The sequence below is a fragment of the Echeneis naucrates genome, chromosome 4, assembly GCF_900963305.1.
Source record: "Echeneis naucrates chromosome 4, fEcheNa1.1, whole genome shotgun sequence".
NCBI classification, from domain to species: domain Eukaryota; kingdom Metazoa; phylum Chordata; class Actinopteri; order Carangiformes; family Echeneidae; genus Echeneis; species Echeneis naucrates.
In genome coordinates this window covers 2684107-2711790 of record NC_042514.1, presented here as the reverse complement: position 1 = coordinate 2711790, position 27684 = coordinate 2684107, and the positions used below count along the sequence as shown (strand labels likewise).

At 42.7% G+C, this 27684-nt stretch overlaps 1 protein-coding gene across 2 annotated transcripts in view; it reads left to right on the top strand.

Annotated features, from left to right (window-relative positions):
• negr1 (neuronal growth regulator 1) overlaps positions 1–27684 on the top strand; it is a 124107-nt gene that overhangs the window by 68099 nt on the left and 28324 nt on the right. For both annotated transcript variants that reach the window (XM_029499551.1, XM_029499552.1), the window contains exons 4-6: positions 6799–6930; positions 16949–17069; positions 19625–19773. In XM_029499551.1, coding sequence (XP_029355411.1) covers positions 6799–6930; positions 16949–17069; positions 19625–19773 — 402 coding nt within the window. The remainder of the gene's footprint in view (positions 1–6798; positions 6931–16948; positions 17070–19624; positions 19774–27684) is intronic.

Sequence of the window (27684 nt, the reverse complement as noted above, 5' to 3'; positions counted from 1 at the left end):
AGTAAAGACTCCAATGGGGGGAGGTAGCTCATGAAATACAAACACTTTTTTTTTTTTTTTTGTAGGTAAAAACAAAGTAAACCTGAATAACCAAAGAAAAACTTGGGTATGTTTTTTTCTGGAGCTCTGTGGCCTTAATGTGGTTAAATTATGGTGTTTAAAGTGGAGTTACACTTAAAACTGCATCAATGCGATGCATCTTCATTGCATCTGTTATCTGTTCTTTAGTGTTCATTTTTCGCTTTTATATCGAGTCAGCGGTGAATTAAATGCAGGCTTCTCATTTTCAAACTACTTAGCTGCAGGCACCAAACAGTCAGTCCGCTGCTTTTTGTATCACATGAACTGAGCGCAGCTGACCCATTTTGCACCCACTCGCCCATCATGAAAGCCGCAGAGAGGAACTTTAATGTTTGCTCACTTTGCTGCATCAGTAGTGTACTTATTTTATGTCTAAGCTGAAGTGTGTTTAAAAAGAAATTACGCTAATAGTTTCCGAACAGCACTACACAACCGACCAAAAACATGCGTAAGTCACTTAGTGACTTGGAAAATACAAAATAAAGAGGAAACACTGAATTTGACATGAAACAAAACATTCAGCTTCATGCAGCTTCAGTTTATCATTATTAGAAACTTTACTTCTCACAGCAAAAGCCGTTACTAAACGCTGACACGCTGTTTGTGTCCTTCAGTTGTGTTTATTATGGCATTTATAGTGAGTCAGTCTGTAAACTGTTTAGATGCTGTTTTAATCAGACGCACCGACAGAGTGTGTCTGATTGCTCCTGGTTTTGTGCGCACACATAGCTTTAGTCATCAGTCTACACACAGTTTTATGCATCTGGCATCAGACTGGGGGGCTCCGGAGCTGCAGCCTCCAGGGGAAGGAGTTACTGTATGTCCAGGACAGTGGAATTATATTCTGCAGCCGATAATATTTTTAAGACGTGCGTGACTGAATGGATTCTGGTGCTTTGTGTGAAATAAACTAACTTATACAGGAAATGTTGTTTCATCTCTTAAACAGTTAAATCCACGTTATAGATCCAACCAGCAGACGACAGTATTGATAAGAATGACACGGTGTAATAAAGCCTTAAAATATGTGAACTACATGAAAAAGTGGCATGAATGTGAAATTCAAAACGTAAACACGAGAAGAGTCTGTGGTTCTGCAGACTGAAGTTCTCTGAGCTAAAGGAAAAATGATCCGCCGCACATGGATTTAACATTCGGGGTCATCTGAGCAGCTGGAGAATCCGCCACGACGTCGGGTCGAGCCGAGAGCACTGAACTCTGATCTACTTATTTCCTCCTTCGTTCTTAAAATAATCTTCAAAACACAAAAATGCACCGTCAAGACCGAGACTACGCCAAAAGGAGGTGTTTTTGGACGTATGTGACTGGTGATCCTTTATCCTGGTGGCGTTCCAGCTCACATTGTGTCGCGTTGGAAAAGTGGTTTGAGGTTCGTCACTGCAGCCTCTTTGTGGGAATCTGTGCTCTGTCTGTGCATTTTAAGTGTGAAACAGGGAGGCTGTTTTTTTATTCATATATAAAGGGAACTGTCAGGAGTGAAACTCGTGCATGTATGACAGATGAAGATGGATGATAAAAGATATTTCTGGTAAGAAGTCCAGGAGAATCGTGTGAGCTGAGAGTTGTGGTTATTCTTCATTTTTAAACTGTATGTCAGTCCAGGCAGCACAGTTTGGGCTAAAAGTGTATTTTGAAGCTTCCAGTTGTTGTTTTTGTTTGTTTGTTTGTTTGTTTGTTCTTTTAAACCAGATCCAGTTAAGTCCAGACCTGATCTGGACTCTATCCTGAACATCATGTTGTACTGAAGAGACTGAGACCAGAAAACATCAGAAATATTTATACTGATCTAATAAATCAAGGGAGAAGTAGAGCCGTTTTCCCATAGACTCCAATCCAATCAGACGCCCCCTGATGATCATCAGAGGGATTACAGGCTTAAGGATCTGCAGCGCTGGCTTCACACCAGCAGTCTTTTCCTTTTTTACAGGCGAAGACGTCGCAGGAGTTCTGCACAGAGTCAGTTTTTCTGAGAATTATAAATAGAAGTTTGTGAGAGAATAAAAGGTCAAAATTTATAGAAAGCGCTTCATTTGAAAAATGGCGTGTACATGTGGGCTCGGCCTTTGAAATCATTTTGGCACCTTGTAAAATAAAAGCTCCCATCGCCGGTGAAAGCCTGTGGAAGAAAAGAAAGCGTCTCTCCGCTCTCATCCGACGGCCTTTAAATTGTCATGTTCACAGAAGAGGACACGATATTATTTCCTTCTGTGTGCGTTTCCTTTTCTTTTCTATATTCAGCATTTATTTTTTCATGAACAGCGATCGATGCCACTCCACCAACCCCCCCACAGTGGCACATAAGTCATCAGTTGTTCTTCTCAGAAAGTGACAAACGCGTTCTTGTGCTTTTCTGTGGATCTCGTCAAGCTCTTTGGTAAATGCTGTTGGAAGCATCAAGCATACTTGGCCTCCTGGGTCAGTGTTTTTGAATTCATTGCCTTGGTAAAAGGCAAAAGTGCACACAGCGGATTTCCACATACTGAGTGCATAATTCCCCATTACCGTGAAATACAATGGAGCTGTGCATTTGGGGCGGCGTGCAGGTCAACCGTGTCAACGCGGGCCGCCTATGTCCCACCGCGCATGAAGGAAGGAAGCAGGCCAGATGAGCAACCGCTAGAAATCCATGACAACGTGTGCATTCGTTACCATGATCATACATCCAGCTCCAACAATGATCCTGCTGACACACAGACACACAACCTGCTGTCTCAATGAAGTTGACGTCGAAGCAGGATCGCTACGTGCCACTTTGCCACTTTGGTCCAGAACAGGTTATCCTGCAGCAACACACATTCAGATTGTGTCGTCTTCTTCCTTTTTATTTTTCTCCAGATTTCAAGCAGCCTTGTTGGTGTTGTTGCACAAACGGCAGCAGGCTGGTGAGATTAACGCACTCCTCTGCCTTCTCTTGGCTGCACAGCTTGGAGGGAGATTTCTAAAAAAGGTAGAGGTGATGGTTTGGGTAGCCGAGCTGAGCTGGAGACCTACTTATTCAGCGGATCAGATAATGTATGATCCCGCTACATCTGCGAGAACTCTAATTCTGGTGTATCGCCGAGGTTTAGGTTACTGCACAGATACTGCACAGGCAGACACTTGGACTGAAGCCACGGCAGGAAAAATTTCCCACAAACTGTTCAAGTTAAGTCTCAATACTTTGAAAAGCTAAGTGAATACATTTACATCATATTTATCTGACTGTTGAGCGCCCTGTAGAGATTCATCGTGGCAGATTTCCCAGCATATTATTCATAAAAATCATGAGTGTGTCATCATCTACGCATCATTAACGTCGCAGATCCCCGTCGGGGATGTAAATACTGTCTGCCCAAAGCCTTGTTATTTTTGACTTCAAACTTTCTCTGCAAAATGTGATCAATACACCGACATACACTGAATACGGCGCATCCCCCCTCACGCATCAGTTGGATTAAGTGTGAAAAACTGGAGCAATAAAAACAGCTTCGGCACCAGTGCGCAGAAAATAGAGCCCTTTTTGTTGTGTCTCCATCCCTGTGCACTCTTGGCATATTAACGGGTCTGTTTTGGAGACACAACTGGGGCTTGTTTGTGAATCGGCGTTTCAAACATTTTCAGTCATTCCTTTGCTGTTGTCTGTGTAGCGACCGCTATTTTCTGCCAAGACCTTTGGACTCCATTGTTGCCACCACAACAGTGTGAGGAGAGACAGCAAAGCTCGTTATCGACAGCGCCTTCAATTTCGAGTTTCCTGCTCTGACTTCGTTCTAAGCAGACAAAGCGCCGCCAGAGTTCAGCTTAAGGAAGTGACATTTTATAAGAATTCATTTCACTTACGGACGAGATTGGAGGCATTTCTGCTCCTGAAGTGTGGATTGTTTTGACTCTGGCTGTTCTCCTGTGAACTGTTGTTGAGTCAGTGTTAGGTCTTTGTGGCTCTCTGAGCAGTGTGTTGAGTTTGGTTTTGCTTGATTGTCCTCTCCATTTCATCCCCTGTGCCTTGCAAATCCACCCACACAGCTTCTATCCCAGCAGCTCCGGAGCTTTTCCAACTTCTCCCCGACTCCAAAATTGAAAAAATATTGGCTGCATCAACACAGAGGCCGAATGATGCTTTCTCTGAGCCCCTTCTCACTTTAATAACAATTTAACAATCAGGAATAAACTGAAAGCAATGGAAACCGAATTTTTCTTTCTTTTACAAGGAGAGATGTCTCTTGAGTCGCTTTTCTTTTCATGCTTCTTTTTGTGAAGTATAATCCATTTTGTAATGCCAGTTTTATATTTGTATATTTTTCCATTTATTTATTTATGTTTATATTTATATTTGTAATTTATTGTCTTTTCCTTTCAGTCCGAAAACTTGGCTAAGCTGGCTGAGTCCAATAATCAAATCACAGGACCGGTTATTTTTGATAAAGACATTAATGTGCATTGTTAGCAGCCTAAGTGTTGTGGTACTCCAGAGATGTCCCGGTCTATAGATCAGATTCTCCAGATGTACAAAATATTTGTTTGGTACAATACCAACAAAGATCACTTTAATATCTGTTTTTATTCAGTGAAAAGCAAATGCAAAGGCGACGTTTTCAACTAAGGTTTTATTTGCAGATAATGCGGCCCTTGTTGCAGTCCTTGATATAAATCAGCCTTTATACAAGAAAAAAACAATGGCAGGAGTTTAATGTTGAAAGATCTTTGTATCAGATAATTTTATGATAAAACATTTAAGAACATGACTTTTTATTTTTCTGTGATAGCTTTGATTTGGGATCCCCTCTTCTATCTCCAACCACAATCATCAGCCTAAAAAGTTTCATATTATAGATTTCACAAGAAAGTTACAAACCAGCAACAAACATCAAAACATCAGCAACGGATTAAACTCCTCCAACAGGACTAAGACTGAGACGCTGGTTGTTTTGATATGATAATGAAATGAGACTGGATTAAAAAAAAAAGACATCCACAATTTAACCTTATTGTCCAGCATAACTTTAAATACTGTATTAAATTCACATTCTGCTCCAAAACATACAACTTTAAAAACACATTCATGTTCTGTACTGCACCCTTTTTATTTTCTTACTCTTCTGCTGAATGGGAAGGAAAATATGGAGAACAAAATGTCGTTCACTGAGGTGAGCCAGCTTCTGTACAGTAAATATGATTTATGTAAAAACTCCCATATGGTACATGCTCTGCTTTCCTTCTGTGCTACACAACACTTTACTCCAGCTAATATAGCACCGCTTTAAAAGAAAGTGTTTCACCAGCACATTATTTACTCTCATCAGCCCATTACTGCACTGCACCGTCACTTTACAGTGTTATTTATATCAGCCAAATAAACAAGCTTTTGAATTAGAACTGTTTTTGCATGTCGTATTAAAAAATGTAAATGTCCGAAGGTGTGAGACTGACTAATGTGAGAAATACATCAAGGCGGATCAGGAGAAATTGTAAAACTGTGAAAAACGGCCTCCAATTATTTTCAATATTGGTTTAACATATTTCATGGACGACGTCATTAAAATCCCACAGACTGAGATGATGGATCTTAATCGCATGTTTTTAACATCAGTGGTATAATAAGCATACATATTGAATTTACCATAGAGACGCCGGCCCAGGGACAGCTTCATGAGTGACTGGAATCAGGTATTGATCATGAACATAGTTACTGATTGATTTTGTCATCATCAGCTAATAGACCGCTCTAATGTTAAATCACTCCTGATGGACGGCGACTTGATTGGTTACTTCAATCTAGATAACTCCAGATATGAAATAATCACTTATACTTTAAATTCAATTTATTATTCTGGACGCCATGTTTTTTTTTGTTTTTTTTTTTAGGGGGCGATCTGACCAGTACAGTCTGTCAATCATACAGTAGCTCCGCCCTCTAATCCTCTGAACCAGACCATCATTCAAAAAATTATCATGTTGTGCTGAAGACTTTTAAACTTAAGGGGGAAACTTTTACTGAGCTGATAAATCAGGGATAAATGCGGGCCATTTTCCCATAGAGTTCAGTACAATCCCAAATTTTTTTTTGGATAAGAAGTCACCCCCTGATAGTCATCTGATGGAATGAAGGTTTCAGCTTTAGCTTCACTTTTTTAACCTCAACAACAACACGCACGTTTATATAAAGTCATTTAAGTTTTTAGTTTTTGTGCGTCCGATTTGTTTGGATTTGAGCTCTCTCCAACTTTTTTAGGTGAAACGATCCTCAGCCAATCTGCCGTTCACGGTGCAACGCCGCTCCTGCCTTTGGCACCATTAGTTAACTGTAAAGCACTGACATGTGCATTGAGCCATCAAATTTGTCTTCCCTTCCAGGAAGTAGCTCTGACCGCACTGAGCGCTGAGCAAACGATGAGCAGATGACAGGAAACACACTATTATTTTATTTCCTGCCACCGTGTCGGTCTGAGTGCATCGATGCGCTGCTCATCCACTGCTGAATTAGGAAGCAAGGGGAAGTAATCAAGGGTTCAGGACCAAAGCTAACGTATCCTCTGCTCCTCTCCTCAGCGCCAAACCTGAAAGCCATTTACGGCAAATGACGGCTGTCCGCTCACTAACTACGGGCCGCAGAAAGCCAAGTGCTCCATCCTTGAGTATTTTTGTGTTTGTGTGTGTGCTGTTTTTGTATTCTTTGTGGACACGGTGTAACTGCTTTGCTTTCCATTTTTCTATTTCCAGCCAGGAAGTATGACAGCGGCGAATATCTTAACATCACGGGCATCACAAGGGACCAGGCTGGAGACTACGAATGCAGCGCTTTAAATGACATCGCCTCTCCTGACACTAAAACAGTGAAAGTCACAGTCAACTGTAAGTACATCTCTTTCTCCGTTCCCCTTCGCTTCCTTTTCTAAAAATATATCTTGACACTTGAAAGTCACCGGGTCAGTCTTCGGCGGTACCCGTGTCGTGTCCCTGACTGCGATGCTTCTGGAAGTTTTCTTAAAAAAAAAAAAAAAAAAAAAAAGAAAGCCAGAGTTTGAAGTTTTTGAATATTTAATGTGAGAATTCCCTTTTTGTCTGTGCATGTAGGTGATTAATTCACACTGAGGAAAGGTCTGACTGTTCTAAGCACTATTCCATTATGCAGGTAATGAGTCTTTCAAAAGTGTGAGGAGACAGTAATGAGGAGCCGGGGCATTAATGAATGATACCCGGCCCGAGCCGTCGTGGCCACATGGAAATCACCGCTCGTGAGTCTGAGTGGGAATGGGCACCGGACAATTATTACCATTTCCTCTCCTTTTTAAAAAGCCACATTTACTTCTCTGCCCTGTGCTAAATCTCACTTTTGGCCAAGCCTACCAGGCAATCAGCTCCAGGAGGGGGAGATGGGGAGATTTGGGGGTGGGGGTGGGGGGTTTATCTCGTCCTGGCTCGATTACTGAATCAAATCCGGAAAGTTAGTTTTCTAAATTAGGTTTGGAATAAATTGAATATTTCCTAATATATAATTTTGAATGAAGATGTGTTGTATCTGAACCGCTCGGCCTTAAAGCGAGCCGAGCCTCGTGGCCGTTATTTCCGTGTGCTGCCCGGCTGTACCGAGCTGGGCCTGAGGTTATTTATAGCGCGGCTGAAACACGGGATCAAGGATGAAAGGTGCTGTGACAACTGGCAGTGTCTTCATGTTACAGAACAAAGGAGATATTCACAATGATTGATAAGGCATGTCATTGTCAGACGGCAAATTTTGAAGCCAAGCAGCAGGGGCGTGTGGTTTATTATCCACTCTGAGCGAAGTGACTTTCCTTTGCTGTCAGACAAAGTCACCGCAGCTCGAGCACCGGACCGACGCTTTGGGTGGGAGGGAGCCGGAGCTGGTCAGGTGTTCAGGCAGTGTTTGGCTTATCTGAAGCTCCCAGAGCCGCAGAGCTGTTCCTGTCATCGACTAGTGGCTCATTCTCTCTCACGGTTCAGCATCGCAGAGGAGAATCATCCGCGGATCTGTGGTAGACTCCTTTGACGGCTTTTAACGGTCTGTAAATTGGTTTCTGAACGTGGTTTTTATTTTATATTAATCCTTTAGATATGTGGACTCCTTTTTTCTTTGCTGCAGAAATAGAACTTGTCACACAATACATCGGACTCTCACACACGACTACACATCTACTGTAACACAACACTGGCCTGTTTTTGAAATGCTTCGGATCATAGTTAGCGCAACATAGACGACTTGTGCGTTGTTTCGTGTCTGCTGTTATCAAAAGCAGCAGCTGGATCCCGAGTGATTGCTTTTCAAATTCAGGTTCAATGAAGACCATTATCTCAAAACAGCCTGTTGCTAAACGGCTGATTACACAACTGTACACAACAGTTTCACATGTATATGTACAAATTTAATAACAAAAAACACAGTTAGAAATGGGTCTGAGTGCTGCAGGAGGAAAAGGCAGGAAAAGAAAACCAGAATGTATTACAGGTAGCATGAAACATCAGCAGCATCAGAAAATAAATGTTGTGATTAAAGCATGGTCACAAGTAGAAGAACATGCACATGTAGAGTCAAAATACACAAATAAATACAGACATTAATGAGTGTGCGTGTTTTAATCACAGCGTTGGCAGGTCGATCCGCTGAACATAAAACCTCTTGCAGCAGCTCTGTCACACGTATGCCACATCTTTGTGGCAAGCCTTAATTCACATGACGTCTGCAGTAATTAGTTCAGCCGGTGACGGGGCAGCCTACATCTGCACAAAGCGCTAGTCTGTGAGACCCCCCCTTCTTTTTGGTTATAAATATTTCATAACTCTTGACATCCCATTTGAACTACGGCCAACGTAGTTCTGTCGACTCTGAATTTTCCGGCCTCCTACATCACAGGTCCTATGTTTTATTGCGGCCATTTAACATTCAAAGTGCTGCGTAACCTGCGAGACTTCAATAAACAAGAAAACACAGAAACAGGCAACTTTGGATGGTCAGCAACTTCAGATGGCAGTTTGTTCAAGACCTCGTGTGGCGTCCGTTTAATGTCACAGCATCGGCTCTCTATTATGCTTCTTTGTGAAAGTTTCCTGGCCACTCTTCCAACATGGCGACTGCTGAGATGTGCTCATTTACAAAAATAAGGGGGGTGAATAAATGAATTCAAGGCATCCATTGGAGCGGGAGATATGGCCACAGCGGGCGGAGGCCGAGACAGCTGGTGGCCACCCTTCACTGCCTCCTCTCCACCCTGGTGGACGGAGAAAAGGGAGGCATTTGTACCATGTCCCAATCTACTGTATCATTCATGCTCTACTGTCACACATCAGACTTTATTCACCAGGTGCCCCCGAGCGTGCTTTGATGAGGGGCCCGGCGTGCCAAACTCTGAATTAAGATAAAGACGTTAGCTGACATTGAAACTCAAGCAAGATAGGATAATTACAGAGAAGCAGGAGACAAGAGAAATATCAAACAGAGCGGCCGGCCATCCGTCGAGCTGTTTAACTGTTAAACAAAATCACCCTCTCAGCTTTTAAAGGCTTTCCTGGCAGATTTTACATTCAAAAGCAATTCACTTTCATTTGTATTGCCACAAACTGCATATATGCATATATTTTATACAACACGCCCCCTAATCCATCCCCTTCTATCTGGCTTATTTTCCTCTAAATGGGTCCATCACTGTTGTATTAAAGAAGACTTGACACCATAAACTCATTAAGAAAAACCTTTATTGAGTTAAAAAATCATGAAAGAAGTAGGGACATTTTCCAATAGATTCCAATACGATCTGACATCTTCTTCCAACCTCATCAGATTGAATGGACACAAGCAATCCTCCATATAGATTATCAACCAGAAAGAGAGAGACCAGGAACAGCTGTTAATAATATTCTTATCTTCATTAGATATAATATTAGTAGTATGAACAGTTCTTGTAACAATTTGAACAAAATGATTACAACTCAAGAAGAATCATGGAATCAAAGATGAGGTCGTTATAAATCCTAAAGTTTTTGTTCACCTTCTTACGCACCGTTCATTTCAGCAGTGAAATTAATCAGTTAATGGTGCTCTCAGTGATATTGATGATATCGATAACAATAAGAGTGAGTGTTGTCGTGGCAGAGAAGCACTCAATCATCCACAAGAAACCTTCCGTTTGTATTTCAAAGCAAACAAACTTTGAAACAGAAAACAAACTTTTCTTTTCTTATCTTTTTTTTTGTCTCCTTCAGGTTTCGCTGTAATTCTGCTGTATAATTATTTAGGAGGTCATCGTCTTCTCTTCTCATCTTCCTCTCTGAGTATCTTTCTTGTTAATGGCAGTAAAATTAAATTAAGCCGAAGACATCAATCAATCATGTCTGCACTATTTCTCCGTTATGGTCGCAATAAGTGTGACTGACACTGACATTTCGTGGGTTAACAGTCTAATTAAATACATGTCCAAACAATTTCTCTCTCTCTCCCTTTCAAAACAACCCCCCCCTTTTTTTTTAACTAAGAGTATAGCTGACCTCTGGGCTAATTGCAGATTAAGGCCACTAATTAAAATAAGCAAGCCAAAGTAATGAAAACAAAATTAAGCAGGACCATGTTTTGAGTTTTAATACCACGAGGACTTCCGTAACAGTAAGCCTGCCATTTGTCTTTCCATTATATGATGGTCATTGTCATCGTGCAGCTATTTCCAGGTGTTAAGTCCGAGACGTTTAACCTCTGCTTGAATTCCAAAGCGCCAAAGACTGCCTTAATCAAAGTGCATTAATTAAATTACCGACTCACACCTCTTGTCTTTATACGTCTGGTGATGAATGCACGGCGGCCGGGTATGTTTATCAGCGGCGGTCGTGAAGAATCAGATGGGCTGAAAAGCTTTGCTGGAGCGAGAGCATATTCCAGGACTGATTTTACCTGATGAAATTTGATCTCTGACCTACTTTTCAAATGTACATATTCATCTTCACCACAGGTGGTTGAAGCCATTGGCTGAAGTCTTCCCAGCACGGTGCGGCTCAAAGGCGTGAATATCACATCTCCGTGGCTGAGTCGGAGGGATGAATTGGAAGGAAACCACTGTGGGAAAAAAACCTCCCTGAGATAAAAAGCCAGTGTTTGATTAATTAATGATGCCACCTCGTTGTAGAATGAAAGCATTCAATCCCAACAGCACACACATAAAACAATGACAGAAACCTGAAAAATCAAAGGTGTCTGACCTTCTTTTGTGTTTTTGAAAGCTCCCCCCCTCCGTCGAGAGCCGCTCGCTCCTCGCCGGATGACTGACACTACACAGTTTGAACGCTGTTGCCTTCCAAGATGGGATCTGGCAGTTTGCACAAACTTAAGTCACACGTGGAAAGAACACAGACAACCAACTGCCTTGTTGTGCTACATTTCATTTGCTCGTCACTGTTTCATTCAGCGCTAAAGCTGCCTGAAACCACGCCAGATGTTCAGATCATCTCTCTCCGTCCGTGTGATAATCACAAAGCTGCCACGAGTCAATTTCCAGGAAATGAATGTGTAAAGAAGACAAAGCAGTCGATACTGTCTCAGCGGCGCGGATTCTTGAATTATTGATGTGGAGTTGGAAGACAAATGCTACATTTCTGGATCAGGATATTCAGATTCTCCCCCAAAACGCTCCAGTATCTGTCTTTGACTCAGACTTGGAGCTTTAAGTGACACGGTGGATGTAGCTTTGTTTTTGTGTCGTTCCATCTTTCTTTATCTTCTCGCCCCTTCACTTCCCTTCGATGTGGAGTTCAGGTTTGGCCCCACATCTCGTGACCCCGCCCCCTCGCGCCTCCTTCCTCCTCCAGCAGGGAATTCTGCTCACACGCTCGCTGTGGCCATGTTTACAAAAAAAGGAGCATCTCATTTACTTCCCTGATTACAATAATTGGCCAACAAAAAAAATCTGTGATAATTTTTAATGAACTATGTGCATGAGTAACGGAGCTGCTGTGAGCAAAAACGCAGCCGTGGCGTCGATAGATTCCCGAACGCCATTGAAATGCAGCTAAATGCTCAGAATACTTCAAATTCTTTACATCACCTCGTCTTTTGTTTGCACTGACCCCGTGCTTTCCCTTAAAGCCTCAGCCGTCCCGGCTTGTTTGGAATTCAGGCCCTTCTCCGGCAGAACACCCACAACATGCTCCTCTGACTCCCCTGACAGAGTCATGGCCATCTCAGATAAATAAGAGGCCAAACCTGTTTACTTGTTGCCAGGAGGCACATTTCTGTGACCGCCCAATATTACAATGTCAACTAGAGACAAGAAAATAAACAACATTTGGAGGAGTGGGAGTTTGTTTCTACCAAATTAGCTATTTTTTATCTTTCTGTTAAGAATGATCAAGTTTTGAGTTTTTTAACAGAAGCTTCTCCTCCACACGGCGTCTGTGTGTGTCCAGACCTGCCTCGGTGCAGCGTCTGATCAGAGGTGAATGGATGTTCACTCCACAGCTGAGTGAAATCTGTTGTGCAGGGGGTGTTTCAACATCAGGCACAAAGTCTCCGCTGAGCGTTTTTCGACAGTTTTCAGTATCCATTGAAATACTGTGGCTTTCAATTCAAAAGAGAAGGCTTCCTAGAATTGGATTCTGAGCCAGTCCTAAGTAGAGTTAAAGCCAGTACCCTCAAGCTGTTTGGGTGGAAATCCATCTCTCTACATCTCTCCAAAGCCCTCGTCTTGATTGCTATTTGGATTCCTTGCTGCATGTGGGGCATGAATAAATGAGCAAAATCTTGATCTTCTTTAAAATAAATGTTCTTGCTAGCACCACTTCGAAATAGACAGACACACAGTCACTATGTCTCTTAGCTCGGTCTGCAAATTCTATCGACTGATCCGAATGACTCGGAAACCGGGAAAGCATGCGTGCCTCGGTTTTCCATCCTCGTCGGAACACGCTGCCGTCTTTAGGCACGGATTTGTGTACCTTGAACCGTTTAGTGTAGAACGCAGACAAAAGAATCCCTGCAAGTCGACCCGCGCGGTGCTGCACGCTGACTGGTTATTTATGTGCTTTGCATTGTACAGAAAGAAGGAACACAATGTTCCCTAGCTGTTATGAATAGAAATCTTAATGAATTAATAAATCTTGGCAGCAGAACCATTCCTGACTGACAAAAAAACAGGACAATGAAGCCCACAGATGGCAGCGGGGAACAGTGTCTCTGTGTGTAAGCTGATAAGTCATGCACTGATGAGTCCATTTCTTAATTGCAATGAAAACCCATTTTCAAATCTGGCTGAAGAGGTAGGGTTATTAATTGATCTTTTAATTAAAAACCCTGTGTTCTGTGGGTTCTCCTGGCAAACAATAGTTTGTAGCTAAATAAATCATATTCAATCTTGATGCACCTCAATTAATCATTAATAGTCCCACTTTGTGGGACTGTTAATGATTAGTGAAGCCCTTAATGTTCAGTGAAACCCTGAACATTAAGGTACGATGCTTTCTGTCCATTAATATCACAGAGAAGGTCGGATGTTTTATTTATTATTAGCCTGCTTGCATATGTTCTCATTGTGGAGATGTCCGATTGGAGACATCATTTTTGTGTTGATGGCAACCTCTATAGAAGGAAGGCGTGATGGAAGTCGGTGTGGGATCAACCCACAACCGGCCATTTGTCACCCAGTCGGTTCTTACAGCACCCATTTTTCTGCCTGTGCTATTCCTGGAGCCGACACCTCACCCCCATCTGGTGGAGTCACCGGGACTCCAGGCATGATTAACAGCACCACAGCTTTCTCCAGACACTAAATTACCTGGATTATTGGGCCCGCGTGATTTTTAGTGCACTGCTTTGCATTACTCCCCCGATTCTGATGGTGTATTACACCACATATGATGATATAGGACATGCCAGCAAGTCGAAATTGAAATTATTGGATTGGGCCAGATTTTATGGCTGTGATTTGTCTTAACGGATCCCAGTGCCAGGATCCAAATTGATATTATTGATATGCATATGAAATTTGGACCACCCGCAAAGCTACAGAGAGGGGGGATATTTTTCTTTTTTCCAAAATGTTCCTGCTGTTGTGTATGACTTCAGCGATAAGGACTATTACTTGGGCCACCACTGCCTTTGGATTTTTCTCTTCAGCAGAAAAGAAACGTCAGCGGTGGTGAAGTTTTATGAGAGGTGCCCTTGGTAAGATGGATGATAATAGATGGCATGTGTGGCCGCTCTGACAATGGATCATTTAAGGAGAAACCTGGGTTTGTATTCATGTTTACCTCCAGAGGGGATAGCAGTTTAGTTTAGTGCCTGTCGGACTTTTTCGATTACTTCAAATATTCTTGGTTTTTTGTTGTTGTTGTTGTTGTTGTTTTAATCTAATTTTGCTTGCCAGAATTTTAACTGAGGTCTAATAGCAGACAGTGATCCAAGTCCAAATTTGAATTTTGATAAACAAAGCACAGTGTTCTTCTTGGCTGATTTAGTTGGTAATAAATGAAAGGAAACGCATCAAAAGGCGTATCTCTTCCAAGAAAATCTGTAACTTGCCACCGGCGTGTCTTCCATGTTGGCGCCGAAGACAGCAGCGGCTGCATGTGTGAGCTTTCAAGTATTGACATACCTGCCTGGGCCACCATGTGCATCGTCCCAGTAACTGTACAGCACGACAGCCAGGTCACCCTGCTGCTTTCAGAGGCTTCAGATAATCAATGACCCCGCACAATGACACCAATGGAGGATTACGAGGATCCAGTAAGCCTCTGTCGGTCGGCACACCACATTGATTCTGTCATACTTGTTATTGCTTATTTTTAGTTCTGTGCTCTCGAGAACATGCTGTTTTCTTCTTCTTTTTTTTTTTTTTTTTTGTAAGTATTTCTAGTTCACGTTGTCAAATGTCAACAGTTTGATTCGACTTCATCAGCAGCCGTTGCTGCAGGTTGTTTGCAGTTCTTTATGGTGTTGTGGCCACTTCAGCTGGCTGAGATTAAAATAGACACAGATCTGAAGTTTGGAGAGTGTTGATGGTTTGGATCTTTCTGAGGCACACACAAACACACACACAGACGCACAACAAGCACAGACATGCACTCAAGGTCTACTAATACCCCCCAGCATGGCATCCAACTTTTCACACAGTGATAAATGAGCAGGAAAAAAATCTGGCATAGCCCATCGCTTAATTCACTGTCTCAAGTCCTTCATATTATTCGGCTCAGCCGCAGAAGACGGAAAATAGCTGAATAACTTGCAAGGACAGAAAATCAACATACACTAGTCATATGAATGTGCTCATTAGGATGCAGGGGGAGGTTGGCGAGAGGGCATCCATCATCACAGAGCACGCTGTCACCTCGCTCTGCCTCGCCTACACCATCATACACCACATGCACTGAGTCTGGCATGTATCCTTTGCACCTCACATAGATCTGCTTCGTGCCACCTCATCCATCTATGTGGACTCTCACAGGATGTCTGAGAGACTCTCCACACACGCCGGCTGCCCTTCATTAAAACGAGACTCAGTTATTGGCACTACAGCTGAAAGGAATACGTACATTTGCCATAATGAAGCACGCTGTCACTTTTCACATAGCTGGAATAAATGTCAGAGCGACAAACAGCGCTCAGATATCTTCACTGTATTCATTTATCAACCTGTGCAGCTGCAGGAGCTGGAATGCCGGTCAGTGACTCAGGATTACGCTCTGCAGGGGGAAAAGCTGCAGCAGAGTCCGTACTGAGGTCATCGTTTAGGAACATCTCCAAATGCAATTGGAAGTAAAGGTTTGCAGGCGCCCGGCCAAGCCATTTCACTGGATACCAGCCGGAGCTGTGACTGGCAGGTCGTTCCTAAGGGCTCGTTGTCAGGAGTATAAATAGATTTCACTTTCAGACACGTAAGGGCAAGTTTACCGCCCGCTCTCAGGACTGACCCTGAGACTGCGGGCTCTTCCTATGTATGATTAAGTTTCAGTCAGAATCTGCATGAGTAGCTTTAAGTGATTTGGAGGCCTACATCAGACGGAGATGTGATTTGGTGTTTATTAATTGGCAGGCTGTAGGGAGTCAAGCCAAGTTTGCATAATTCGTACTGTCGGTTGGAGTCCTGGGCCTTATTATGATTGGTTCTCCCATTTCCTAGCTTCTGCTGATTAATTGAGAACAGTCATAATAATACCGGTGGGTATGATCCAGTGTACACATTGAGATCCACGAGGAGCCGCTTCAGCAAACAGCCCTTGCCCTCAACTACTTACCCCCCCCCCCCCGAGAGTTTAGGAATTCAGCATTACTCTGCTAACAGCCAAAACTTACAAACATAACAAGTGAAGCGTCTTTCCTTTTTTTTCTTTTTCCAATTTTGTGACTAAAGGAAAGGTACATTTCAATGGTTTGACTTTTTTTCTCTATTGTCATAAGTCCATATGAGTGAATATTAAATTCATTCATTTCGTTTATTTCAAGTACAAAAAAGGACTCGGCTGCTTTAGAATCAGTCCATATGTAAAGCTGCCTTCATGACACTGGCAAAGAGATTTACGCCACATTTCAGCACATGAAAGGAACCTCATTCTGTATTCACAGAACCCGCCTCTGCCGTTGAGTCTTTGAACTTCCATTAAGCCATTTATCACTTTGCACTGCAATTCATTTCATTTTCCTACCAATGGGGATGCATGCCCTCTCCCCTCGCCAGCTTCACCTCGGTGGGCTCTGAGTGGGGAGTTTACAATAATGTGTGCACGGACCAGGAAGTTGTAGGTTGTCAGATTCAAGGTCAACCAGCCTCATGCACCATGTCTGAATTTTTCAAATTTTCCTCTTTAAACCGGCCCGGCGAGGATAATAGATTTTTTTTTTTATCCTCCAGTTAATATGTTTCGTCTCTTTTGTTTTCTCCAGTTGCTCCATCTATCCATGAGATGAAAAGCCATGGAGTTGGTCTGGGCCGCACAGCCCTTCTAAGGTGCGAGGCGGCCGCTGTGCCTCCTCCGACATTCGAGTGGTACAAGGGCGAGAAGAGGTGAGTCCGCTTTTACTGTATGAGCTTCTCTTCGGCCAAATTGCCCCAAATATCCGCCGGATGCAGCTCATTTCTTTTTAGCTCATCTATGGAACCACTAACAGGTGCTTTATGGTTTCTACTTTATGACTTTAATACTTCAAATAGGCAGACAGGCTGTCTACTTTTCTACATGAAAACCTTTTCACATTATTGTATTTCCTGAGCAGCAGGTATATAGATATATATATATATATCTATATACCTGCTATATATATAGATATATATCTATATATATATCTATATATATATATATATCAAACCAGAAATCCACATCAGTATCCTTCAAATGTGTATTTTACATTTCTGACATGCAAGCTGGTCTAAGAAGGTCTTGTTAGGCATGTAAAGATTCAGGACCAGAAACCAGATCTGCTGAAATGAGGCCGAACATTGGCTTTGATCTGCCAGGTAAATAAAGATGGATTCAGTTGGCACACGTGTTTTACAGTACTGAACAAACCTAACAGGTTCCATGATATTTGAACCAAGCATTGAACATTAAACCAATTTATCAATAAAGCCGTTGAACGTGATGAGTTTCCATCATCGGGATAATCAGTAATGACTTAAAAAACACCGTCTGTCTGCATGTTTGGCCAAACGAGGATCCTCACTTTCTCTGCTACAAGGCTGCAGGAGTTTAATGTGGTTCAGCTGCAAGTTAGACTTTATTTTTATTAAAAGATAATTCCAGTGAGCGGAAAACAACCTGAATGAAGAAATAAAAAACAGAACAGACTCAAAGTGTTATTTTCACTCAGACAGGAAAACCTTATTAAGATTGTTTTATTGTTTTTGACAAAGAAGGATATTCACCAAAAACAAAGATAAGCCCTCTATGTGATGCTGTGAGTGAGTGAGTTTGGTGTTTGAAAGCCATTTAATTTTTATTTGATTGTCACAGTTATTTTGGCTGAGGAGAATCATGACATGAACCCAAACTCGGAGACGGTTGTGTGCTTTGTTTGAGGCTGTCGACACCGATTGAGGCAGAGATGTGGATTTGGTTTGTTCTCGGGTCCACGACATCCAGAGTCCTCGTTCACTGCAGATATTTTGGCTTTTAGCAGGAAATGTGCAGGTGTGATTGAGTGAACGTTAAAAATCCAGACTTTCCAGTTAGGTGAGCTATTTCCAGGGTTATATTATTGTGTGCTGTTGAAAAACAAAACATGCACAATAAAGAATAAATCTCTCCGCGGGGAAATCTACATGCTCAACGAATTCAATGTGCTTTTATGAACCGTGATTTTGCAGACATTTGGTGTTAATAAATACCTTTCCTCTATTGTGCAAAAGTGCCTTTTGGTTTTCTTTGATGGATTTGAATAGAGGCTCAGTCCGTCCTCTTGTTTGTCCAAGGCCCAAAGGGAGGGGGCGGAGTGGGGAGGGTTCGGGGGGGGGACTAACACAAATGTTCCAGCAAGAGTCATTTGTGCTTCGTCCTCACCTTGTATCTTAATAAAAACGTTTGCTGGCAACTGGCTTAAATCATTCACGGCACACACATCAATCAGTCTAGATTCAAGTCTCAGTTCTTGAATTTAAAAACCAAATTACCCCCATTACCCATCATTTACCCACTCCTAGTGAGCACAATTTCAATCATCAGCTCACACTGTGCTAATTGTAATTATGGGGTGGCTTCAATTTATTCAAATTGCTAAGGAGGCAAGTTGGCATGATTCTAGTCTTTACTTAATTCAAGGACTTGTTCTTTCTGTGACTTCTTATGTGGTTTAATGGCGATTTCTCCATTTATTCACCATCACACAAAGGACACGATCACAGAACACGTGTAACTTCTAGTGCAACAGCAACGCCGGCTGCAACTAATTCACTGCCTGTTGACGTGAACTGAGCACCACCTGTTGAAGCCGCCGTCACATCAGAAGTGGTGTGACAGATTCAACACGCCACTGCTTTCATTCTTAAGTGGGAACGGGTGATGTGTGTGCATGACAAGGAGGAGGGGCACTGATGAGTATGAGGTTGGAGTGGAGAGGCGAGACGCCCGATGCGATTATCTGTAACGTTGTTTTAGGAGGTCGTTGTGGGAGCGAGAGCAACGGATTTGTAGATATTTGCTGAACATAAGGTCAAACATAATGTTTAAATCCAAAACTTCTTAAGACAGGCTTGAGACCATGGGGCAACACGGGAGGGGGGGAGGCTGAAAGCTGTCTCCTCCTTTTTATGGTTTTTAATGTAAAACTGCAGAAGTGACAAGACCCAGGCTGATAAAAGCAAACACAGCTTTAATATCCATAGTAATCCCAGAGCCAGGATGTACAGCATATGTCTTCACAGAGCAAGTTTTAATCTCTACAGGCTGTTCAAGATTATTACGGCCCCCCCAAAGTAAATAACTAAATCTTCACCGATGTCAGGCGCAACTGGAATAGGATTTTTGCACCTGTAACAAAATGACGAACATGTGAAATGGTTCATATCTGAACCATCTCAGAGAAAAGAAAGCTTTGTTTGTGGTGACCGTGCGACTCTGTTTTCAGGATTATCAAGGGCCAAGACATCGACATCAAGAGCCTCAGCTCCAGATCGGTCCTCACAGTGACCAACATGACGGAGGATCGTTACGGCAACTACACGTGCGTCGCCTTCAACAATCTTGGGACAGCCAACGCCAGCGTGCCTCTCATTCGTAAGTTGTCATTCTTCTTGCTTGTGGCTAGCCGGAGTGGTGAAAGAGCGTTGTGGAAAACCTCCGCCCTTTTTCAGCTTTTTTTTGATGTACGATAAAAAACAAACAAACAAAAACGTTTCACCCTGAGCTGCAACTGGTTGATCGTCATCAGAAGGGATTCCTTGTTCCCCTTCCATCAGTTTTATGAGTGTCAGCTGTCTGTAAATATTCTAAATACGACTGAGAGTGTGTGAGTGGATGCTTCTGTAAAGTCTAATCGTACCTAATGCATGTTTACTAGAAAACAAAAAACGACACTTCCTGCTTTAAGGTAAGAGAGTGCGTTTACAAAGGCAGCTTCACGGGTCAGTCATGCAAAGTTGAGCACCAAGCAACAGTACGGCTCAGATTTTAAAGGGGTCTGATAGTCAGCCCTTATAGTTCTCAAAGCTCCATTCGGCATCTATCAGACTTTCTGCGTAGGCAAAATAATCAGAGGCCAAGCTGCTGGAGCCTCTGTGATAGACCAGCAGAATGATTTAATATGGCTCCGGGGAGTGAAAACAAACCCGCACAAACACACACACACACATCATAAGATTTCCTAAACAGAAAGTAAGACAGAGCCAAATTCAAGAACCAAATCAACCAGAAACCGGGTACGACCCCTGAGGGAGCCTGGTGGTATAAGTGGTAACCTTCACAGTTGGGAAGCCAGAGAGGGATCGTGTTCGTGTCACTGAGCTAACAATTACTTGTGAACCTGCAGCCGTGTCAGTGAATGTTGTGACTGAAAACCGGCTGCTCTGTTCGGGTCCAGGACTGTGAATGATTTTTCAGGTCGTTTTGTGTTGCTTCCTGGAAATAAAATAAATACGGCGTTCAACGTTACAAAGTCAGACAGCACAACATGCCCGGAGATGTCAGGTTGATCCAGGTTGAGCAGTTTTGGCTGATAACCCTCTGGTTTATTTTGGCCTCAGACCTGCTGTAGCTGCCAACCCCCCCAGTAAGACAACAGTGGAGGAGCAGCAATGACAACTGAAGTAGTCTAAAAAAAACCGGATCAAAGCCTCAGACAAAATCCACATAATAAGCTGTATAAAGTGAGTAATTACGAGGCCTATCATTCAGGAAAAGCTTTATAATACAGCCATCAGACGAACGCCAAAGCCCAATAAGACGGAACTTGAGAAATTGCAAACACCGTGTGGGGCAAAAATGAATCATTCCAGATCAATCACCCTTTTAGACGGGTTTGATTTTAAAGCACCACCAGCAGTTACAGTAAAAACCTCCGACTATTGGTGGCATTTCTTTCCCAGGTTTGAGAAAAGTTCACGCTGTTCAGTCAGTCATTAGCAGTTATCCCTCCAGCAAGCACCGCCACCGGGCTGCATGAAACCACAAGATGGCCGACAATTAAACTGGTTCTCTCTATTTAGGGGTTAAAGTTGTTCATTTCGTTTTGTCCCTCAACTTCTTCTACGCTGCTTTTGAGAAATGAGTTCTTGAGAGAAATAGACTGAAGAAAAATTCCTCTTATCATCAGTTTTTAATCTCTCTCACTCGCTCTAAGAGTGATGGGCTCTTTTTCCAGGCTGATGGTCAAAATACCTTTTTATTTTGCCTTTTTTATTACCTTTCATGGACTTCCTCATTGATGGCTCCATAAAGATGATCTCATTATTCAGGAGAAATTTTTATTTATTTATTTATTTGCTTTTTATTATTATTATTATTATTTTTTTGGTCTTGTCTCTGGATGTCTTGCAGCGGCTCTAAAGAAATTAGCAAAGTTTTCATCATCACAGGGATTTTAAATGTCAGTGAACAACAGGCAGAAGGCCAGTGACCATTAAAGTCAGATAGGTCCTTTATAGCAGGGCAACTCTGAACCAAATAAAACTCTAAACACCTTAGAAATCCTCAGAGGGTTCTGCGTTTAGGTCTGTAAACGGATCGATTAGCAGACAGTGAGTTTCACATCCCAATTTTCTTTCTCAGTTTTAGAAAAAATAAAAAATCCCCCTCTCTCAGGGAAGCATACACACTGTTCTGCGTTATTGCTCTACAAACATGAAACACGCCCAGTCTTGCTCTCTTCGCTCTCTCCGAGCCTCGCGCCTCTGCTCTGCTCCGAGATTTGATATTCCACTTCAGTCCACCTGCTGTAGCTGCCCAACACCAACTCAAGCAATGACACCGAGGGGCAGGGGAACATATTTCCCTCCACATTTTACAGCCAGTGCGGCTGGAAAAAAAAAAAAAAAAACATTTAATGTATTCGGAGATGAAATATGAACAGGTGAATTAAATTATTCACCTCTTTGCACTGCACTCTCTGATGATAACATAGTCCCTTGCAGGCCAGAGACACCGAATACAAAAAAGATATTTCTGTAGCGCTGGCAATTGTCAAAGGAGCACTCCACTCTCCTGTTTGTGTATGCACGAGAACATCAAAGGCTCATCTCAGATCCTCAAATGGATGATCTTAATGTGACACTTGCGAGGCCTCAAAGGCAGAAACCCTCCGAACAGATGCAGGAGCCGGCTTCCTGTGCCCCCTCCCCAGCTTCCCCTCTCTTTATCTCTTGGTCTGTCTTGCTATCAGGGCTTTGTCTCTCTGATTCTTCTATCTCACTCCCTTATTCGCTCACTCTGTCATCGCCTCAGTCCCTCCCTCCCGTTCCCTCGCTCATGATCTCCACTAATAGAAGGGAGGCCAATTCCGCTGTTACTCTTAATGAGAAATGGCAAGCAATCGCCGCACTGCACTCTGGCCAATACGTTGATGCAAATAGCAAAAACGCAGAGGTTAGATCTGGCCACGGGTGACTCTGGATGGCTATTTCAGGAGCAGTCGATCGCTGCTGATGAGCCGGAGTGGGGGAGGAGCATGGCTATCTGACAGAGTGTCACACATTGTGGTGAATTTTAAGCGTCAACACAACGGCGTGGTTAGCGGCAGCAGAAGTTGTGCATATGTGTGTAACTACAGGTCATTTCTTTCACACTGGGAGGTTTCGTTGATGCACGTGAGTTGACAAAGTCAAGTTGTCGTCATTGAAAAAGCCTTGAAACGCAGCCAAAGAATATATACGGCTCAATTTCATTAGTCCACCGCCATGAAGCCGAAGCCTGAAGGTCCAGATCCTTTAGATCAGTCCACGAGGTGACTACGTCCACCTTCCTCTGAGGTGGTTTGGATCCAGACCTGGGCCTTTCTGTCTGTAACGTGATCCCACTGCTGAAAGAATAAAGACACACCACCTCTCTGCCTGTGTTGGAGTTGTCACTCCGTCTGTCTGCAGTTTCATACCTGTGTTATTCCCCATCTCTTGTTATGCAGTCAAGTTAATGATTTCTTACGTTTCTAAATGTGTTTACAGATGGAATATTTATATTTAGTTGATTAGAAGTGAATTGGCTGCTGCACAGGTGTCGCCGGCGCTGTGATTCATTTTCACTCAGTTAAATTTAATCACCAGACACAGGCTTCCTCTCAGTAACTTCATTGTCTTTTCCTCATCGTTCTTTTGATCAAACTGAACCACAAAATGCAAACAATAGAACAGCAGCCTCAATTAACGATGTATCAGCTTTCTAAGAAAATTATGGCCTCTTTTTTTTTTTCGACTGTCCAAAAAATGAAAATGATCAGACTGAAAAAAAAAACCAAACAAACAAACTGATCGATCAGTTTCTCCGCTGACTGAGAAAGAAGGAGTCATCATCCTCGTGCTGTTTGTTGATTTACCGGATGAGCTTATTTGACAGCGATAGTGAATATTAGTACCATGTTTTTCTTTGTTCCGAACAGTTCTCCCCCTTTTTTTCAGCCAAATTCTCCCAAATCACAGCTTGAAGCTTTTTAGGATAATGAAATTGAAAAAATATTTTATTGAAATATTAGTGGAATAATTTTTTAAGGGATTTTTACATGGATGCTTTTTTCTTCTTTCTTTTTTTTGGGGGGGGGTAAATAAAAATCTCTTGAACCCCCTGGAGCGCCTTCACGCACCCCCAGGGGCAGTCGTACCCCCTCCTTGAGAACCATTGGTGTGGATTATAGCCCCGTTGTGATACCATCAGCGGTGCCTCTGTAAATGTTTGTGTGGTGTGACAATTTCAGGGTGAAGGAAGCGAGCACCGTTGTTGGATCTGCTCGTGAATACAGATGAGTCATCCCCGAGAAGATGAGGAGGAAGAAATTAAAATAAAAGCAAACAACAGAATAAAACTTCCACTAAACAGTTGTGGAAGAAAACATTTGGATTCAGCATATCGTGATAACTTTTAATAATCTAGTTGTTAATGAATATAGTTGTACAGACACAAACGCACACAAATGTGTGTGGTTTGTCAGCATAATGTGTTAATGAATGTAAAAAATATCCAGTTTTATTTATTTCACCCATACAAAGTGTTACTGCTGAGCTCAGCCCAGTTTGTACCCTCCTGTCCCACCTAATGAGAAGATTCAAGGTCGTTTGACAACAGCGTTGTTGAATCATCAAATATGACTCTTCAGACCGTCCACATTAAAATTGTGACTCTTGTTCTGCTGCACAATAAAAAAGATGTATTTTTTTTTTTGGCACATATTTCTCCTCATCCAAAGAAAAATGAAAAACTCTTCGTCTAATTTGTACATTTTCTCACTGATAACAAAAAGGGCACTTTAATTGATTCATTTACTTTTCAAACTAAAATATTTTATAATTATCAGTGCAGAGCAAAGCTGTTTCCTTTTGGCTGTCTTAAAAACCTTTTGAGCTTTCCAACAATTGACTGGATCTTTATTTTTAGCTCTGTGACCTGAATGTGATAAAACTGGGGTCATCTATAGACTCCACTCAGGAGGAACAGGACGAGGTTTATGGACTCCAGAGTACAAAAATAACAAAGAATTGTAATTATGAATGATTTATAATGCACCAAAGCAGTGCGGGCCGCGTTTCTCTTTGCACACACACACACACACACACACACACACACACACACACACACACACACACACACACTTTATGATTTTAGCCGAGGTATAACAATCAACAAACTGACAATCCCTATTTCAACTTCCAATTTCATGAGCTAGATGGAAGTGTATTGCGATGAAAAGACTGAGGCTGTTCGCTCCAATTTTCTGAGGATTCCTCCAGCTTAATTGGTCAAGCCCTTATCCCCCAGCTCACCTCAGCTTAGCCCTGGAGGAGATTTTCTCTACCTATACCTCTTCCTTCATTTGCTGCTTTCTCTTCTCCCCTCCTCCCCTCTCTGAGCTGTAATCGGAAAAGACTGATGGAGGCGGGGTGGGGGGCGAGAAAGAGAAAAGAGTTACAGCCTCCCTCGGGCAGGAGAGACACTGCTGGCTACTCAGTTAATGAACGTCGTGTTCGTTTGTCACGCTTATCAATCACCGCACGTGTAGGTGTCATTTCAACGCGTCTCCTCATCTGCTATCGTTGTTGATGATGTTGTTTGTTCCTGCACCGGGTGATTGTACCGGAGTCGCGGAGCACAAATGCAGGGAAATTGGAGCTAAAGTTGCAACCTGAAATGCAGGCGTGTGACAACAACAGCTCAAAAAAGCGCTTGAAGCCACATGAGGACGGCGTTGCATCACCTTTTATAGTAAATTCTTCTTTCTTTGTTTCTACCTTCGATCTTCAGATATTTATTTGTTTTCCAGCTTTTGAAATTTTTAAGATGAACAAAACAAAGTATTTTGTTTGACATAGTTTTCAGGTGCTTTGATCTTCAAACGCTCACATATCAAAACCTGATGAATAAATGAAAGCGCCGTGAGGTTGCGGAGGCCTTTATTATTATTTTTTTCCTGAAAGCATCATCACAGTTTTCGCCACTTTACCGTCTGAATGCCTGCATTTCCATATTCAAGCAATCAGAAAAGCCATTAACATTTTCCAGTTTGCACTGTGATGAGGAAGTGTTTGGCACCGTCATCCTGCAGCCCAGCGGGCAATGGACTTGAACCCGCCCCCCACCACTGCACAATCCTGTAGGAGACCAGATGAACGTTCATCCCTGCATCCCAGCGGAGGTCTGCAAGATGAAACTCGCTCTGAGCTACGTTAAAAATGACATTAGCTAAATAACTAATTAGCTCACTCACAGTTTAACACCAACTATTCCATCATCGTGGGAGGGGAGGTGATAGAAATGTGTGAGAATCGCCACACAATTCACCCGAGGAGCTCGTCCCTGCAGGACGGTAACTTGATAATGCCCTCAAATGGAACTAGTGAAGATGAATTGGATGTCTGAGCTGTGAAGTTCCTTACTTCGTCTTTCGACCTCCTCCTTTTAGAAGCGGAGGAACTCTGTTCCTGCACTGTCACACAATTTTGCCGTATTTTATCTGGTTGATGTGATTGTTGTAAGGAAGTAAGAGGAAGTCGCTCTCGCACTTTTCAAATTTGGCTGTTGTGAAAACACACAAGCACGAGCAGCGGTTGATCATGGTGTGTGTGTGTGTGTGTAACTCGGGTATTAACCTTGGATTAAGCTCGTGATGAGCTAAACTCGGAGAAGGGCTCAACACCAGCATCGATTTCTCCAAATCATGTCACATAAAACTCAAACGATGTCTCGTCCACGGGAAGAGCAAAGAGAATAGCAGTCCATGAAATGAAATGGCTGTGAAAACGAATGTGTTTTACCCCAGCAAGTTGAGCGAGCTGCGCACGGGGTTGGCTGCCATTTACAGCGCGAGGAATGATGCGCTGCTCTCCTGAATGAGAGAAAAGGTCCAAGTCAGTCTGGAGCTGTGAGGGAGAGATTGCATGTCAAAAGATATGTTCCACAGTAATGGAGGAGTGTCTGAGAGCTCATGAAATGATTCACTGGTGAATTCATGCTCAAGTATTAATCAGATAGCACCCGCCTGCCTGTTTGAAGAAAGAACTAAAAAGAAACTGCCTTCACATATCAGCTCCCCCAGGAGCACTCGAAGTGGAAACATTTGTGGAAGAAAAGATTAATTCGACCATTTCTCCACCGATATACCGACGAAAAGGCGTATCACTCCACGTGTGAATACTGATTCCTACACAATTTCCCCTTCAAATGGAGTGAAATCAAAAGATAGCAAATGATTTATTGTTGTTGGGATAAGAGCGGCCACGCAGCCATTAAGCAGATCACAGATTGACCAGCGCGGCGCAGACTACGTGCGCCCGCATTTCGCCCTGCAGCTGAAACGGCCGTATTGAGTCCACATGTAAATGGATTAAAATGGAGAGTCTAAGTAGGCTTCTGCACTGTTGCGTGGCCTAGATACAGCAGCTGACTGTGACTACCCAAAGTGGAAAGTCTTTCTGTGTGTGCTGAAAGTGAGGCGTGATCACGGCTGCCGTGGTTTCCCCTGTGACAGATAAGCCTCGTGGACGAAGAGTCAAAAACGTTACCCTGAAAAGAAACGCTTTGACTCCAGTTCAGATCGGTGCTGTGCCACCAGCCTGGCCACATTTTGTGTAACATTAAGTTCTAAGAAGTGTTTTTTTATTTATTTGTCTCAAACTTAAGATGAAATGAACAGCAGTGTTTACATCGCAGTGATATCTTAATGCCAAAAGACGTTAAATAATTCATGCTGCACAGCAGAGTTTGGCTCTCTGGAGCCAGAAATGAGAAATGTACAAAAAAAAAAAAAAAAAGGCTGGACTGTGAGGTCGGAGGTATCTATAACACCCCGACTATGTGTCTGTTTCATTACTTCACATCGGTCTATCTGCAGGAACATCTTCTCCACATATGTGACTAAGCTGAAAATCTACTGGCTGTGACATTTTACAAATGTGCTTGGCGCTGCTGCGCTTTTGGCCGACACACACCAGACTGAACGTTTGTGGACGTCACGATATTCCGTCTCCCAAATGCCACGACCGGCTCAGCCTGAAA